This window comes from Aulonocara sp. 'chitande type north' Nkhata Bay, linkage group LG3, assembly GCF_057382095.1.
Source record: "Aulonocara sp. 'chitande type north' Nkhata Bay isolate Kocher_YH1m ecotype deep benthic linkage group LG3, A_spYH_male_GT1.1, whole genome shotgun sequence".
NCBI classification, from domain to species: domain Eukaryota; kingdom Metazoa; phylum Chordata; class Actinopteri; order Cichliformes; family Cichlidae; genus Aulonocara; species Aulonocara sp. 'chitande type north' Nkhata Bay.
The window spans coordinates 51,581,893-51,598,816 of NC_141346.1; the positions used below are offsets into that span (position 1 = coordinate 51,581,893).

Below are 16,924 nucleotides of genomic sequence, written 5' to 3' on the forward strand. Positions count from 1 at the left end.
ACATATGAGAGGTGATAGATGGGAGATAGGGGAGGAGGCGACGGTGAATCTCAGACGTAGAAGGAGAGATCTGAATGACAGAGGGGGAGGAGAAAAGGGAGGGAAGAAGAGGAGCAAAGGGGAGGGTTTAGGGAAATAGATTTGAGAAAGAGTGAGGGAGGGAGTGTCTGTGTGTGTGTGTGTGTGTGTGTGAGAGAGAGCGAGAGACAGACAGAGCGAGAGGAGGGAGGGATTGAGCGTGTGAAGCACGCTGCCAGCACACGCTCGGTGAATGCACTGTGAACGGGAACATGCCGGAAAGCGAGTCACACATGCACACTCACACTTACACGACATGCTGGTCATCTGTGTCACACACCCTCGCACCCGTACACCTTCACAGTGTATACACATGCACACACACCCATCTCCCATATTCACTCCCTTGCACGTGTGCAATCGGGCTGAGAGAAGCCTTATACCGGAGACACAGACTTTCCTCTCACACGGACGTGGACTGTGCAGGTGGACTCGGCAGAACCACACCACACTGCTGTCACCCACCAGTAGACACTTTTGCACGCGCACCGGCAACACAGCACCCACCGTAAGGCAGAGCTACCTGCTTGCACACCCCCCCTTCCTCTGTCACTCCCTTCTCCTCATCACCTCTCCCTCCCACCGTCTCTCTCTGTCTCCCTCTATTCATTCATCTCTCTTCCCCCCCGCTGTGAAGTGGCATGAGTTTCTGAAGGACACAGCGCTCCGCTCTGCTGTGGTGTAGTGCGCTGCTGTTAGAGTTGGTGAGCCTGATCCGACAGGAGGGATAGATAGACTCACTGCACTCCCTCCCTCTCTTTCTTTCCCTCCCTCTCTCTCTCTCTCTCCCCCCCTCTGTGTCGCTGTCTGTCTCTCTGTCCCCGCGCTCTCTCGTTCATGAATGTCACCTCTATCTCTGGGAAATGCTGGATTTGTCAAGTCTCCGTCTTTTTCCCTGTCTTCTCTCAGGGCGCGGGTGAACGCGACGGGGATTCCAGGGGAGCCTGAAAGATGCTGAGGAAACAAGCCGCGCTCCGTTCAGCAGAAGCCGCATCCCTTCATCAGCTTGCAGAGCTGATACCTCAGGTCGGACAGTCACTACTTCTTCCTCTACTTCTCTTGCTCTGACTGTGTTCGAGGTGGAGAATTTTTACAGGTGAAGGCAAAGAAAGGACGGGAGTCACAGGCTGTCCCAACAGTGATACTCCTGTCATTTTGGAGAGTTAATGTGTGGACCCCTTTTTTGTCCCAGTGAACAGCATCAGGCTTCTTATTTTTGGGACTGAGCAGGTGAAGAGGACTAAATTTCATCGTTTTTTAATGGTTCTGGTTTTATAATGCGACGAGTCCCGTTTTGAGACAAACTTCATTTGTGCTTGGAGTACTCTTAGACTGGGACAGAGGTGTCAGAGGGATAGCGGCTACACTGCACTGGAATTTGGGTGGATAACAACATGACTCGTCCTGGCAGAGGTAGAGTGACATGTGAAAGCTTTACTTGAATCGGTCTCCCAACCACAACGCACAAATCCCAGAAGGACATATAAAGGCAAACGACCACTCATCCAAACCTCCGTGAGCAGTGGTTGTCAGACTTGGGAGGGCTTTTAAAGGATCCACCCTTCTCTTTCCTCCACCTCCAACTCTTCCTCCCTTCCTCTCCTTCTTTTTCTGTTCCCTCCCAGTTGATTCGTCCTAGGAAGCCCCCTCCTCCGCTCTGCACCCCTCCCTCAGTGGTGCTCCGTCGCCCTGGGTGAGTGGGCAGGGGGGTGGCCCACGGTACCCCCCGACACCTGGGTGCCACCGAGCCGCCAGAGGCTGGTGAGGGGGCAGCTGGGTCAGCACTGGGAAGATGGCCGCTCTTGCCAGTTCCCTCATCCGCCAGCGCAGGGAGGTCAAGGACCCCCAGGCAAACCGGCAGATCGCCAGCAAGCGAAAGCCCTGCCCGAAGAGCAACAAGTCACTTTGCCAGAAGCAAATCCTCATATTAATATCAAAAGTTCGATTATGTGGCAGTCGAGGGAGAAAAATGGAGAAAAGACCAGGTGAGTTTGTAAAGGCCTTCCTCATTCAAATCCCCTTTTCCAGTTTGGCACTTCCCCTCTGTAACCCCCACCCAATCCCCTCTTTTTCTTTGCTCTGTTTGCTGGATAACTGAATTTTAGTTGCCTTGCCAGACGACAGATTAATCCTCAGCTGTAAAGCCTGTAATTTCAGAGTTCAGGACTTAATCTGAATCTGGGAAACATTCCAGCCCATCTTCCTGGTAGCTGTACCCAACATGTCCTGTGTTTTTTGTAACAGGGCTCGTACAGGAAATGGACAGAGTAAATTCCAGCTAATACACTCAGCTCTGTAACACTCACCACAGGCATCAGCCAACCTGTGCTGTGACTTTAGTGATGACTTTGTCAGGGTGCATGTGGACACATTCACACTCATACACTAACACAGACACGCACACACACTCTGGTAATCTGCAAGCCTACGGTAAATGTGGCCCATGCATGCAGTGATTTACTGGGAAGTAAAAATGTCAAGAGGTCTCTCATTTGTAATTCTGACAGCCATTACTCTCCCTGTGCTTCCTTCAAAACAGGTTAAACACACTTTGGACTAACATGTCTTGTTTGCAAGTTTTTTTTTTCACACTGAACTAAACAGTTGATTTGTTTGATTAGGGTGACCTTGCTGCACAAGTTGCACAAGAGGGTTTGTGCCCCTGATATAAACCTTTGGGGTCTGTTAGAAAATACTTTTCTAAATTTAGATAAAGAGAGGCAGGACTGGGTCGTGAAACACAGGCACACGTACAAGTGGAGTGGACTTGGTCACTGGCAGTGTTGCCAACTCCTCAGTAAGGAAAATCGCTATTGGCTGTCCTAAAAGTCGCTAGAAGTCACTAAATGACGTCATCACCTAATTTGCATAATTGGTCATGCTAATGTAATTGTAACCTATGTTGTTGGAGACAGAAATGACATCGTGGAAGAGACATAAAGTGAGTAAAAAATGTCCTAAATGCACTTAGAATTTATTTAGAACTACAAATAAAATTTCTTTTAGCAGTTATTGTTTTTTTAATGTCACAATTCCAACCCTGCTCCTTTATCCGGGCTTGGACTGGCAGAAGTGACCCGAAATAGGCGCTCTGGTAGAGTTACTTTGTGTGTGTTTATAAGTAGTTTTAAACCTTGTGATCCACATAACAGCAAAAGAAGAACTGACTGTGTTACAGTCAGTGCGCGATTCATTTGCAGTTTGGATGCATTGGTGTGAACATCTCCTGCCCTGATAGCGCTTTGGCACAGGCAAGGTGCCCACGGCAGTACCCGCCGCTTGTTGACTGTAAGAGTGATACGCGCTTTCACATCAAAAAGTCGTCCTAAATAAGTCTCCAATAACACCAGAAAAAGTCGCCAGATTTGTTGCTAGTCACTTTTTAGAAAAAAAGTCGCTAAGGTGGCAACACTGGTCAACTGGTCGACTGACTTACTTGAGCCTTGAGCCTCACTGAATTAACAAAGGATTAGGAATAGGTGTAACTCTGAGGTTAGAGCTAGCCATATATGCTTTAGAGACAGGGGAAAAAACCAAAATAGATGAAGCACATCATTTTTCAGGTATGTCATTTTATTATATTTGTGCCTTGATTTTTTTTTTTCAGATTTAACCCTACCATCAGATTAGTATGGAATTAAAAACGTATCGATAACTCGAATTTCGAGTTATCTTTCTCGAAATTTTGACTTATTAACTCAAAATTTCAAGTTACTTTTCGTTTTGAGAAAAGTAACTTGAAAATTTGAGTTAGCTCTGCCAGTCAGTAATCTACATGGAATGCCCCCTCAAAACCGGATCACAACAAATTGGTGCTTTCGAGAGTACGTTTGCTGATAGTAACGCCATTTAATTCAGCTAATAACACAAGGATTTCATCACTTGTGAAGCCACGCTGAAGATAATCAGCAATTTGTGCTTTCATGACTGGCTCTAATACTGATAGCTTAGCTGTAGTATTTGCAGCTGAGGGCTTCAGCTTCCGGGTAATAAGGAAATGACATCATTCACGTAATTACTGATTGGCAGTGCTAACTCAAAATTTTGAGTTATTAACTCGAAATTTTGAGAAAAGTAAGTCAAAATTTCAAGAAAATAACTTGAAATTTTGAGTTATAGATACTTTTTTTTTAGTGGCAGAAATGGGCTTCCATAGATTAGGGATTTGGGGATCATAAAACTTAATTGTATATTTAATTATTTGTCTTTCTTATATTTTTTAAGCATCTAATTGAACTCAGATGATTGGGAACTACATTGAGGAATATCAACATTCTGCTGTCATTATTATGTTTCACATTATTAATAAAAGTTTTGACAATCTGAACAGGTGTGTGACCGGATGTGATAGTCGACTGACCAGTTTGGACATTGCCTTTTCCCGTCTACTTGCCCTCCGCTGTCCTTTATTGCTACTCTGTGCAAAGTATGCATGTTCCTGTGCACCTGTGTGATATTTATTAGCGGTATGCCGAGTTCTTTGTGATAATTACGTAGGGAAACCTCTGGCGTGTGAAGCAGCATCTGCCATAGAGGCAGCTGCTCTCTATATTATAATTATGGTTGTAAAATATGTTGGACAGGCCGTGGCAGTGCCAGCTCCTTGGGAAAAGGCCACGTGCGCTACCATTCCCATTGTTTAAAGCCATTTACATCCTGCTGGCTTCACTGCTTCTCACACTCCTGTGGATTTATTATCGTAATCACGGGCACGTATGGAGGCTGTGGTTTGAGACACATTACCAGCTTCTCCATTTCAAGTTATGATCTACAGAAGCCTGTGATGAGCACCGCGTGTGACAAGATATCTTCATCATGTGTGCATGTGTCATGGACCCCCCGTGTGTCTGTGTGTATGCTAGCTGGTGAGTGCGAGTTTGAATCCTCATCGTGTGTGAGTTTCTCCCTCCCTCTCAGAGATTTACCCGAGGCTACAGTTGACCCCTGGCCAGGAATAAACAACTGGAATATTCTCGAGCTGTGGCCTCTACCTCCTCCTCTTCTTCCTCCTCCTGGCATCACTTCAGACCAGCTTGCTTACAGCTTACCTTCACTTTGCTTCCAAATGCCTTCCATTGTTTCCATGGGCTTCATTTGACTTCTTTTGGCTTATTCTGCATGCTGTGGCTTACAGTCTGTTGAATAGTCATGTATTTTCATTGGTCGCTGTTATCTGACATGAGCTCCTTTGGCTCTGGTTACCTTTTATTGGTTTCTTTTAACTCTGAGACTGTTAAATTAAAATTCAGCCCAGATTTAACTACAGACATATTACAACACGAGAGCTTTCACAGTAAAAAAAAGAAGAAGCTAAACACATGAACTTATGAATAAGGTGCACATGTGCAAGTATCCCCAAGGCAGGTAGAGAAACACTGATCAACCCCAGAGCACCATTAACTCACTCAAGTTACACGTTAGTCCACAACTCACCAGAAAGCAGCAGTGAATCTTTAACTCCGAGCCAACGTTGTAACATCAGACCACTTGCAAAGTGATCTGTGCTGCTTTTTTCCCTTGTTTTTGCCATTGTTCATTAAAAATCGGTCTCTGTCATCCTTACTTGTTTCCATCTGAAGTAACTGGACCTTTTTAGTCCCAGGAAGTCTAAAATGTTTGATGGGTCTTGTTGTGTGTTTAAAAATAAAGCCAATATTACTAGTCTGCTGGTTATTGAAGAGATTGCAGGGTTAAAGTGCTTCTACATTGACTTTACCTTTAAGAACCTGGAAGTTAATCTATCTTTGCTTCCTACTCTATAGCGAATGTTACACAGCTTGAGTTATTGTTGAATGTTCTGATACAACCTATTGGAGAAAAATGTGGAAAGGTTGGTAGTTTTGATACCACTTATGATGTGCTGCAGGTCTTTTCCAGGGAACCCCAAAGGAGATTACACAGCTTGGTGCAAATTTAGGTGGGGATTCAATCCTTTGACGAAGCACACAAAATGCCATATCCTATAAGTAAGCAGAAAGCATTAGTGAAATGATTTATTCAGCCTACCAGAGCTCATTTAATTATGTAATCTTGTAGTGCCATTTTGAATACATTAACCGATGGAAAACTTCAAATCTAGAGAGTTGTGTGGCATGAGTCAGCACAGATGAGCTGCTGTGTGCCAGTTTAACAATCTGCCCACCGTATTTACAGACCAGTGTGTCAGGGACTCTCCACAGACACCTCAAACGTGCACCTCAGTCTTTCCGTATGCCTGTAAGCGTGCGTGTTTACGCTATCGTGTGTCAACCGCTCTCTGCTAGTACGTCACTACATTGTGACTGGATACTTCAGGTTCCCTTTGTTGAAGACCATTTGAGGCTATTGCAGGAGAGGAGGAGGTGTACTCTGAAACAATTGTGTGTGCGTGCGCACGTATGTGTCCTCAAACATTCGCTTTGTACCTGTGCTGTAGTGACGGCCGGAGTGACGTGTGTTTGTGTGTCCTGGCCCGACCCACATACATCTCCCCCTTACCTTCCCTCTTCTACTGTCACCCCATTTCTCCCGCTATCTCACTCCTGCACCTCCACACACACACACACACACACACACCCTCTAACCCTCACCTAAACCATACTAATGATGCCCCAGCACTACAGCCCACTCAGCTTATAACAAGGTCATCTTGCCCCACACAAACACACACACTTACACACACACAAACCACCCTGAGCAGAGACACAATTTCAAGTACAAACATACAAACCCACACACTCATACAGGGACAAACACAAACAAATGATGAGATTTTATGATAATTTAGGTAGAGTGTGTAGGAGAGAGATAATTTCACCCCGGCTTTGTGCTTGTGTGTGTAAGCAGGGTTGATATGATCTAATGAGGATGTTAAGCCGCCTATTGGATATCAAAGCGAAACCAGTATAGCTTGTCTTGTCCTCTGACTGCCGGCTGGAGCTGCTGTGGAAACCCTCCTCTCTTCTGTTAACAGGATAGAATAACACTCGGAGTTGTTTCTGCAGCACGGGGGCCAAGTGTTCATCCAGCAACGGCAAATTGGTGTGTGTGTGTGTGTGCAGCACAGAGAGAAAATCTGCGTGCATTTGTATCAGAGACAAAAGAGGAATGACAGTGTGACAATAGTGGGCATGCACACACATGCACACACACAGCCTGACTCTGTGTGTGTGCGTGTGAGTGTGTCCGAGGCTCATTGTTGTGTCGTGATACATCAGGGCACATCAGCTCCTCTCATTAACACACACTGATTTATCAATAACGTGCGGCAGCGTTTGGAGAGCACACATTGAACCGGGGCGATTTACTGCCTCGTAGACCGGACACTCTGGACAGGCCACACGAGGGAGGACTATATTTCTTTCTCTGCCTCTCTGTTTGTCTCTCTCTTTATCAGCGTTCTCCCTCTCTCCTCCTGCTGGTCAATCCATCAGCTTTCTCCTTCTCTCTCTATCTCACCTCTCTTTTTTTCTCTTTTCGCCCATAGCTTTGATCACCCCGATCTTCCTCCACACACACATACACTTATCTTTTCAAGGACATCTTGCTTTCTTATAACTGTCCGTCTCTCAGTGTCTTCCTGTGTCTAATCATCTTTTCTTTGGTCCTTTCTTTGTTTATTCACTGGACACTAGAGAGACTCTTGTTATTGTGAATCCATGTGATGTAACATGTGGTTGAGTTGTTAACTGATCACCAGTGGGTGTGATGCATGCCCTATACCAGCTTTATCTTCTAAAATTATACCGGTGTACTAATTTTCAGCAGATGATACATTCTAGGAAAAGTTCAACCCACCATAGACTGTATGGATGTGATAGACCTTGCCACTGTGACATCACACATTGGTGCGCCACCGCAAGGTTGCATTTATCACTATCAGAAAACAAACTTATTATCCACAAAGACCAAAAATGTTGTTTTTACAAGGTTGTAAACTGGATTTTAACTGCAATGTTATTGGGCATTACAGATAAAGTGACTGGAAAGACAACATGTCTATTTAATTAACCCTTTAATGCATCAATTATGACAACAACAATCAGAATTTCATGCATGAAAGGGTTAAATAACAATAATTACAATGAAACACGTCATACATCTATAGTAACATTAAACGACCAGTGGGTGGCAGGATATGGAGTGACAGATCATTGCCCAATGTAATGGTTTATGTGCAAGTGCACCATCAACACTGACACAAATAGGAGAAAACAGCCTTTGAATAGCTGTCCACTGTAGTGACAACTATGCGTGAAAGGGTTAAAACCACAGTCCTTACCCAACATTAGAAAATGGCCCATGTTTATTAAAATGCAACTATAGACAGGAGTTTAAAAGACAACACTTCAAATATTTGTAGCTCTTTCAAGGGTCCCAAAAACACACTCTGATATCACTTGAATTAATTGCATGTTAAAGAAAAATGGATGGATGGATTTAATGGAGACATTGTTACCAGAAAAATCTCTGATTCAGCTTTTCATGTGGTGCGAGTTCACAGGAGCCATCGTAAAGCACTTTTTGTGTACCACATTTTTATTTTCAGTTTCTCTGTTACTGACAGTTAGTTAGAGATAACCAGCCTTCAATCTGCTGTCAGCCAAACTACTACTACCACATGCTTCATGCAGTGCATTAGTAGCTGATTACATCCATTGTTTTATAACCGGTTCTGCTCTCCGTCTTTGCCAGTGCGGCAGATGTTGTGTATGAAATGGGGCCCAGAATAAATGATTCAGAGATGCTAACATTTGCCCTGTGTGATGATCAATGTGGGCTTTCAGTCCCGCCCCTCCCAAACAATTGATTTATGGAGACAACCGGCGTTTGTTTTTGCTGCAGAGTTTTTTTGGATCAGCATCAATCATCATTATCAAACAAAATCGAATATTTCTGGTGGAAGTGCCCGTATCTGTGTGTGTGTGTGTTGTATTTTATCTGGCATCTGTCTGAACTGTGGGTGAGCGCTGATTGGGACACGTTTGGTTTATGAAGTCTAGTAGTTCCTACCCTAGTAGGAATAAAGCGAGCTGCTTGTATGGCATTTTGTTGGCACGACACGGCACAGCGAGGCACTGAGTGCGTCAAAGTGTAATTAGAGCAGGGCAACGAGTGCCACGATGAGTTTCAGATCTGAAGACGTTGCTCTTCAAATGACCTCCAGTTGAGATCGTATCACACACAACTGAAACTCAGTGTTTGTGTGTGCATGGGAAGACGTTTGAGTTCATCAATCCTAATACTCAACATCCTGCTTTGGCATCAGACACTGTGATTTACCATCTTGAGAGCCCGAGTAACAAATAACAAATAACGTCAAGCCAACGCTACCACCATCACCACCAACCCAACATCGCCTTTCTCAATGTCACAAACCCCTACAGGAAGACTGTCCCTTTAATCAATGCTTGTAGTTTAACCCATTATATTAACATGCTGAGGGCAGCGAAGCCATCATTTGCATTTGATATGCAATCAATTTGCCGCATGGTCTCTGTGCGGAGCCGGGCGAAACGTGCATCACATGGCGATGACAGTTTAGGGGTACAGGGAACACAGACAGACGTACGACTGCAGCAACAATCAAGCGGCACGAGACCCTTCTGTCTAACATGATGACACACAGCAGTGCAGGGAGATCCACATAAGCACACAACACACACGCACGTACATGTCGTGGTCACGCGTTCGGAGTCTGATCTCTCTTTCAGCTCCACCACACAGTGTCCCTGACCGAAGTGAGGCTCTCCAAAAGAAAACTCATGAAATCAGATGCCATTTTTATCTCCCTTTCTTACTCTCTCTGTGTGTGTTTGTGTGTATAAACCTCTCATTCTAACACATACGCACCACATCAAAAGTGCTGTCGAGTGATGTGCAAAGATAAGCTGGCCTTATGGGAAAAGTCTCTGTGTGCATGCTTTTCTGCTTGCGTCTGTATCTGATTACGTGTTAATTTACTCTGATCACAGGGTGGTGGTGTAGGATTTACTGACAGGTGCTCTGGCTAGGGTTGCCAACCGTCCCTTAAAATACGGAATCGTCCCGTATTTAGAAACAAAAGCACACGTCCCGTATTGAGCTAATAAGGGACGCACTTTGTCCCGTAATACAGTGAGAATCAAAAGTAGTCTATAAATGTTAATGGAATTAACGCTTTGTTGGAAAGCATAATTCCCAGCCCCTCTCCTGCTTTGTGACCAATGAGCTGACAGCACACTTATGACAATTCGAGTATGACAATTCAGATTACCGCTCATCTCATTGGTCGAGGAAAGGTCGCTTACGGAGAAAATACCGGAAGACAACAGATGACCACAACAAGAAGCATGGCCAACAGGGAAACAAACGCCGACACTGCGGTGCAAGTCTCGGACGACAGTACACCTAAAGCTGGGCAAACACTGTGCGATTTTTTCAGTCGCGTTATTCAGCTCCTGCTCAAACTGCACGATTGACTCGCAGGGGTTAGAAGTTGGTAGGTCACGATGCAGGTCTCACACTATACGGCCCGATGCTCTGATGCGACCTGAGTGCTCACACTGTGCCTCCATAACATGAAGGTTATAACAGAAAATCTGTCGCTCTCTCTCTCTCTGTCTTTCACTCACACAGACACACCACCACCATCAACTTTGCTAAATTGCTAATGAAAAACATTATCAGGCAGCTGTGAATGAGCAGCAGTGTAGATCCAACTATTTTCACGGTTGTTGTGGTCGTGATAATTTTGTGATGCCACATCGAAAAGGCTCAGATGAGCTTTCCAAAGTTCTACAAGTTGTGCCTCCATCACTTGTGTCCAGATCACACGCTGCACTGCCGTGCTGCGCCGTCTTTTTCACCGACGTTTACGTGTTTGCGCGTGAGCAGTGTGAGCGGCTCACGAGCGATTGATGATCGGGAGCTGCTCGAGGTGTTAATCGCTTCTCGTTACCCCACGTATACTACACGATGCACGATGAAGGCCAAAATCGGGCCGATCACCAAATCGGTCGCACGACTCAAAAATCGGCTCAAAATGGGCCAAAAATCGCACAGTGTAAGCCCAGCATTAGAGCAGCAATGTTTGTTCGCTCAGAGAAAGAAAAATAGGCTGCAAAAGTACTGGGAGGAATGGGAAAAGGGAAACACCTGGCTGGGAAAATACACCATAACACCTTTAAAGCGCACTGCACTGTGTGCCGGCGCACTTTTTCCATAGGCATGCTTCTAGTGGTGGGCACATGAAGAACATGAGGGGCGTGAAAGCTCGGGGAACCCTTAACCAATTTCTTGTCCACCAGGCCACGGCAGAAGCAGATATGGTATGTAAACACTGGTTTGTTGTTTAAACCCTCTGGTTAAGGTTAATATGGGCATGTGCGGTGAATATCAGCGCTATGTGGCCAGAAGTGTGATAATATAACTTATTTTGTGTAATAAACAACTGCAAGGATGGATGATTACAACAAATAGATCACTAATACATAAAAGTAATACATAGATGAATAATGATGATGAGTTATGATGCGTAATCATGGGAACAAGTGGGTTTACAAACCTGATTAGCTTTAGAAAAGCTGAAATAATACCTCAACTGAAGCCAGTTGTACTAAATGCACTAAATGTGCACAGTTACAAGAATGATTTTGTTCTATTGTTTTCTATTAATTTATATAATTTTAAGTTAAGCAGGACAGAGTTCTTTTAAAGAAAGATTTACTTATATCCTCAAAAGCTAAGCATGACAGGCTTCTGTTTAAGAAAGAGACCTGTTTTACTGTGTTAATGTTGTCATTTTGAGCTAAAAATAAATGGCTAAATGATCATTTGTTTCCCATATGGTCATATCACAAAGAATATGCATCTGCTTAAATCAAATTCAAGTCAAATGGTTAAAAAATAATTTCACACACAAAAAAAAGAGCTACCACACTGGGAAGGGTGAAGACAACTGGGTTGCCCGGCCCTGGCCACGAGGTGCCCCTTATTTATTTTTCAGGGAGTTGGCAACCCTAGCTCTGGCCCGTGGCAGATCAGCACACAGCACACACGAGCAACCCTTTTCTTTATAGCTTCTTTATATAATTCTTTTAAAATGTTGCTAACATGGGGTTAGACTTGTTATGTTTTCTTCTATAACTGGTCATTAGAAGTAGATCTCCAGGCTTTCTGAAGGTCTTTTAGAGTTTTTCTTTGGACATTTCTTTTCACTTATATCAGTCCAGTCCTTGCACATGATCATTTTCAGAGGAATAACTAAAAGGACGAACCAGTGTTGTGTTGCACTGACAACAAATAATTTTAAATTATTTTTTTGGGCACTTTGTTACTAATAACCTGTCATAAAAATATAATTTGTTCGATTTTCCTTTAATTGAATCAACAACAAAAAAATACCACTACCAACAAGATGATTCTTAAAGAGCTCTTAGCAGATTAGCAAAACATGCTAATCTGCTAGTAGTTTAGCATGTTTTGCTAATTGGCTAATGTCCCTACAAAATTTGAGAAACTGGTTAAGTGAAGGACAAAAGAAGAAGTGGCAGGCCTAAGAACTATCTGCGGCACATGAACAGCATAGAAAGTCGTGTCTTTAAGAAATAGGACAAAAGATCCAGCAAAGACCTGACACAGGGCTTGAATAGCTTCATTTATTAGCATGACAATCCCAAACACGCTGCCAGTTAAAGCATACCTGAAGAGGAAAACATACCATTGATCACTGAGAGCCTGGACATCAACATTAATAAAGCAGTGTGGGATTATCTTGACAAAGAATGAAAGAAAAGAAGAGCTTTGAATACCCTTTAAGAAGCCTGGAGAACTATTATTGAACACCACTTAAAAAAATTACAAGAAAACCTGTCTAGAAGAGTTCAAGCTGTGTTGTTCAGGTTTTTTTTTAGTTTTTTTAGTTTTTTTTTACCTTTTTTATTATAGGTTAGCATGTTTTTCAACAAATCCCTGCACCTACCTCCTGTTTTCCTAGAAAAATATAAAGAGTGTGGTTCAAGACTTTTGCAATCTACTATATACCAACCAAAGTGTGATCTAGTTTCCAGTCCATAAACTTCAGCTTGCACAAGTCATTCAAAGTAAATTTATAACAGAAAACCTGCCCAATGAGCTGGGTTTGGACTTTAACAGCCAGGGGCTTCTAAGACTGCTATGAATGATATTAACCTAAATTACAAGATCCAGAGCTTCTGGCATATGATCCATCCAAAGAACTCAGTGTGGCAAGTGGACTACTGCTGCTTTCATTCCAATTTTAACTAAATTCCTCATGGAAGTGTAATACTGAATCAAGTGTCCCTTTTATTGATGTCTGAGCAAGAGCGGCTATATGGCAGCATACTGTATGATAAACAGGGCTGCTTCCAATATATTTGTATTTTGCAGTGAAGAGAAACGTATTCAGCCACAAACACAGGGAGACACAAGCACACGCAGGACCAAATCCCAGGACCCCCACAGATATTTACCACTTGTCCTGTACTGTATTTACAGTGCTGTTTCCAAGTCACTGCACGAATAATCCTGCATTACGCCTCTTACGAGTGTCTATAGAGAGGCAGCAGAGGCAAATGTCTTCCTTATATAATCATAATTGATTGTGTTAGTGTACAGACATTGAACAGGTACAGCTTTTCAGACAACTCTCCAACGGATACGCACACAATGTGTGCACAGTAACACAAACACTACTGTACTTGTTTTGGAAAGAAATGTGGCAAATTGCATAGACAGACTTGCAGTTTACATTTGCAGTACACACACACACACACACACACACACACACACACACACACACACACACACACACACACACACACATACACATACACACAGGTGATAAAAGAGCTGCAGTCTACACTGTATCACCCTCTTTAGGCAGGTCTGTAGTTTTAATACTGTGTAAATCTTAAACTGGAACCTACAGCACACACGTTTCTTATGTAAAGGATTTTCTGTTAATTTCTTTTATATGTCACACACATAATTCATATGTATATGCATGTGTTTGTGTGTGTGTGAGTCATCTTGCTGATTGCGGCATCCTGTCTACCTGTGTGTTGTTCCCCAGCGGTACACAAGCACAGGTGCATAACGTGCCCTTCACTTTAATGTGCCATCAATCTGGAAAGCTGGAGGCAAGCCAAAGTGCAACCTTCCCAAGCCACTGCACACATCACGTATGGACACACGCAGCCATACGTGTGTGTGCGGTTAATGTATGGTGGAAATGCTTGCCTTAACATGAGAGTTTGCATAGAATCGAGAGGAGAATTTCTTCTAATCCCGGGGCTTTCCCTGTGCCATTAAATTATCCATCATGCAATTAGGTTGTCATTCATCAGAAATGGGCAGAGACGGATCGAGAGTGATAGAAGGTCCTCTTCACCATTTATTAAGTCTGCACTGAGCATTAAAATCTTATAAGTCAAATGAAAAATTTCAATTTGTAGATCTTTGATCAGCCTGCTCTGTTATTGTCCTTAAACCAAGCAGAAATATCACAAAAATGTCATCTCTCAATTTTTAGCAAAGATGAATTGGCATAAGAATCTGCAACCAAATTTTTTAAGGTGTAAATTGGACACGAATAAATGCTACACTATATGGTTGAATTTTTGTGTGTATAAGCTGCAATAATTAGCACTCTTACACCAACTATGTTTTAAGCATCTAAATCAGTGGTCACCGAATGGTGCACCGAAGCCAAGTGATTATATCATAATTATTATTATAAGTCATGGTCCTTGAGATTTGTTCTGAAGTGGTGTAATTGAAATCAAACTGAAACTGGTTCTTTGCTAATTAGCATACAAGATGCTTGCAGCTACAATAACATCAAATGTTTGTTTGGAAAAACCCGTTTTGAAACTGTGAAATGCCAAAATCCAAATACATGTATGCAATGTACGTTTATATGTAGTCTAATAATTTGCCTCAGCTGCTTTAGCCTACTTCCTTTTCACAAAATAAAAGGAAATACTTAGCTTATCCTTTACATCTTACAGGGCAAAGCTAGCACAGTGGGCTACTTCTATTTACTATTTCTCTTACTTCATCATGCAGCACATCTTGGCGAGCACAAGCTCTCTACAGGAGTGCAGATGTGTTGCTTGAGTGGAACAGCTCGGTTATTAGTTCTTAATTTGCATACTTAACATTAAGACAAATGCATCAGTGGCAACTGTCGTCGCGGGCCGCCTAACGGGTATTAGCGGTGTAGAAACTATTGGCGTTGCAACTGCTGTGTTTACACAACTCTGCTAGCCAGCAAGACAGCGGCTGGTCTAGCTGTACACTAACTGCACCTTATCCGGTCTTTAAGTCTGACATCATTAGCCTTGTCTGGGCTCAAACTCCGCTGCAGGTCCATAAGTCAAACAATCACTGCGGCATCACTGAGAGTTGAAAACTGTCTAAATTCTTTCATCTGTGATAAAATGATCAGTGTGGCTGCTTTACCAGGTGTAACAATTACGTTTAACATCCAGGCATCCATGAAAACGGAATTTATGACATTTAACGGAGTTAGAAATTAGCAGGAAGTTAGCTCGCTACCTTCCATCATACATAAATACAATATAGCATGTCCTGACTGAGGGATTTTGGAAACAAATTAAAACGTACAGCTCTGCTATCACTTCCGACATAAATGAAGACAGAAAACTAAACAGCAGTGACGTTTGTAGGGTTACTGAAGTTTGGCTAGCTGGTATATAATGATGTGCTACGTGACCGCTAGTGACACAGCTATGTTAGCATAATATAAACACGCAAACTTTTTTCCACTCAATAGTTAACATGAGGATTCTCAATGGTCAGCGACAAATGTAATCGCATGGCAGGATGCTGTAAACAGACCAAACTTCAGCCAGGAGAACAACTGAGAGAATCCATCCACAATATGAGGTTAGTCATTCATATAGTGCTGCATGAGCTGTAGTTACATCCAGAGATGGGCAGTAACGCGTTACTTGTAATCTGATTACTTTTTTCAGGTAACGAGTAAAGTAAGGAAATACTATTGCAAAAATGGTAATTAGATTACCATTACTTTCCTGCAGGAACGCTGCGTTACTGCGTTACGAAAACCGTGATTTTTTTGCGAGAATGTCTCATGACAGTGACGTAAGCGAGTGCGACGTTCGTGACAACAGCTGTGTGCAGATCAACAATGGATCATATATCGAGTGCAGGAGACAGTATGAGCGTGCAGCGTTTAAACCGTGGAAGTACTGACTTTATTTTGAGTTTGATTCCATAAAAAGTGACAAAACATTAGCGTCCGTTGTGCGTGGGAAGAAAACTTCTTTTTACAGCGAAAAAAAACCCCCTAAACTTCCAAGCAAGCACCGAGTGCGCAACGGCGTAATGGGAAACTCACAGAGAAACTCGCGGATTCTTCAACTGACCGCGGCACACCTGCACCAGGGTAAACCTCCGCCTAACCCACTCCTGCTTTACAGGTGAAAATAGAGCAACAGGATCGCTAGTCTTTGATGTTATTTATTTTCAGCTGTGTTTTACTTGCATCTATTTGAAAGACTGAGTGTAAACACAAAAAAATATTTTATTTTATGTGCTGGAATGTGCAGAAAATAGGTTTAAATGTTAAACAAATTTCTTCCAGTCAGAGAATGGCGCATATAATTAAATTTTTGCTTGATGCATAAAGTTAAAAGGTTAAAACTAATAAAACAATTTTTAAAAAGTGTCACGGCTGGCGGAGTGAGCCGTGTGGAGTGGAGGAAAAGGAGGACCCAAAATGCAGCAACTGATGATACGAGTGAAGTTTATTTACACGGTGGCAGTGGCAAAAACAGGCAATGAAGCATGAGTAATGACAAACCTAAACTGGGAGAAA

At 43.0% G+C, this 16,924-nt stretch overlaps 1 protein-coding gene across 1 annotated transcript in view; it reads left to right on the top strand.

The window, feature by feature from the left end:
• Positions 1-804: 804 nt before the first annotated feature.
• fgf11a (fibroblast growth factor 11a) overlaps positions 805-16,924 on the top strand; it is a 107,143-nt gene continuing 91,023 nt past the window's right edge. Inside the window, exon 1 of the mRNA XM_086285155.1 lies at positions 805-2,063. Coding sequence (XP_086141281.1) covers positions 1,871-2,063 — 193 coding nt within the window. The 5' untranslated portion in view covers positions 805-1,870. The remainder of the gene's footprint in view (positions 2,064-16,924) is intronic.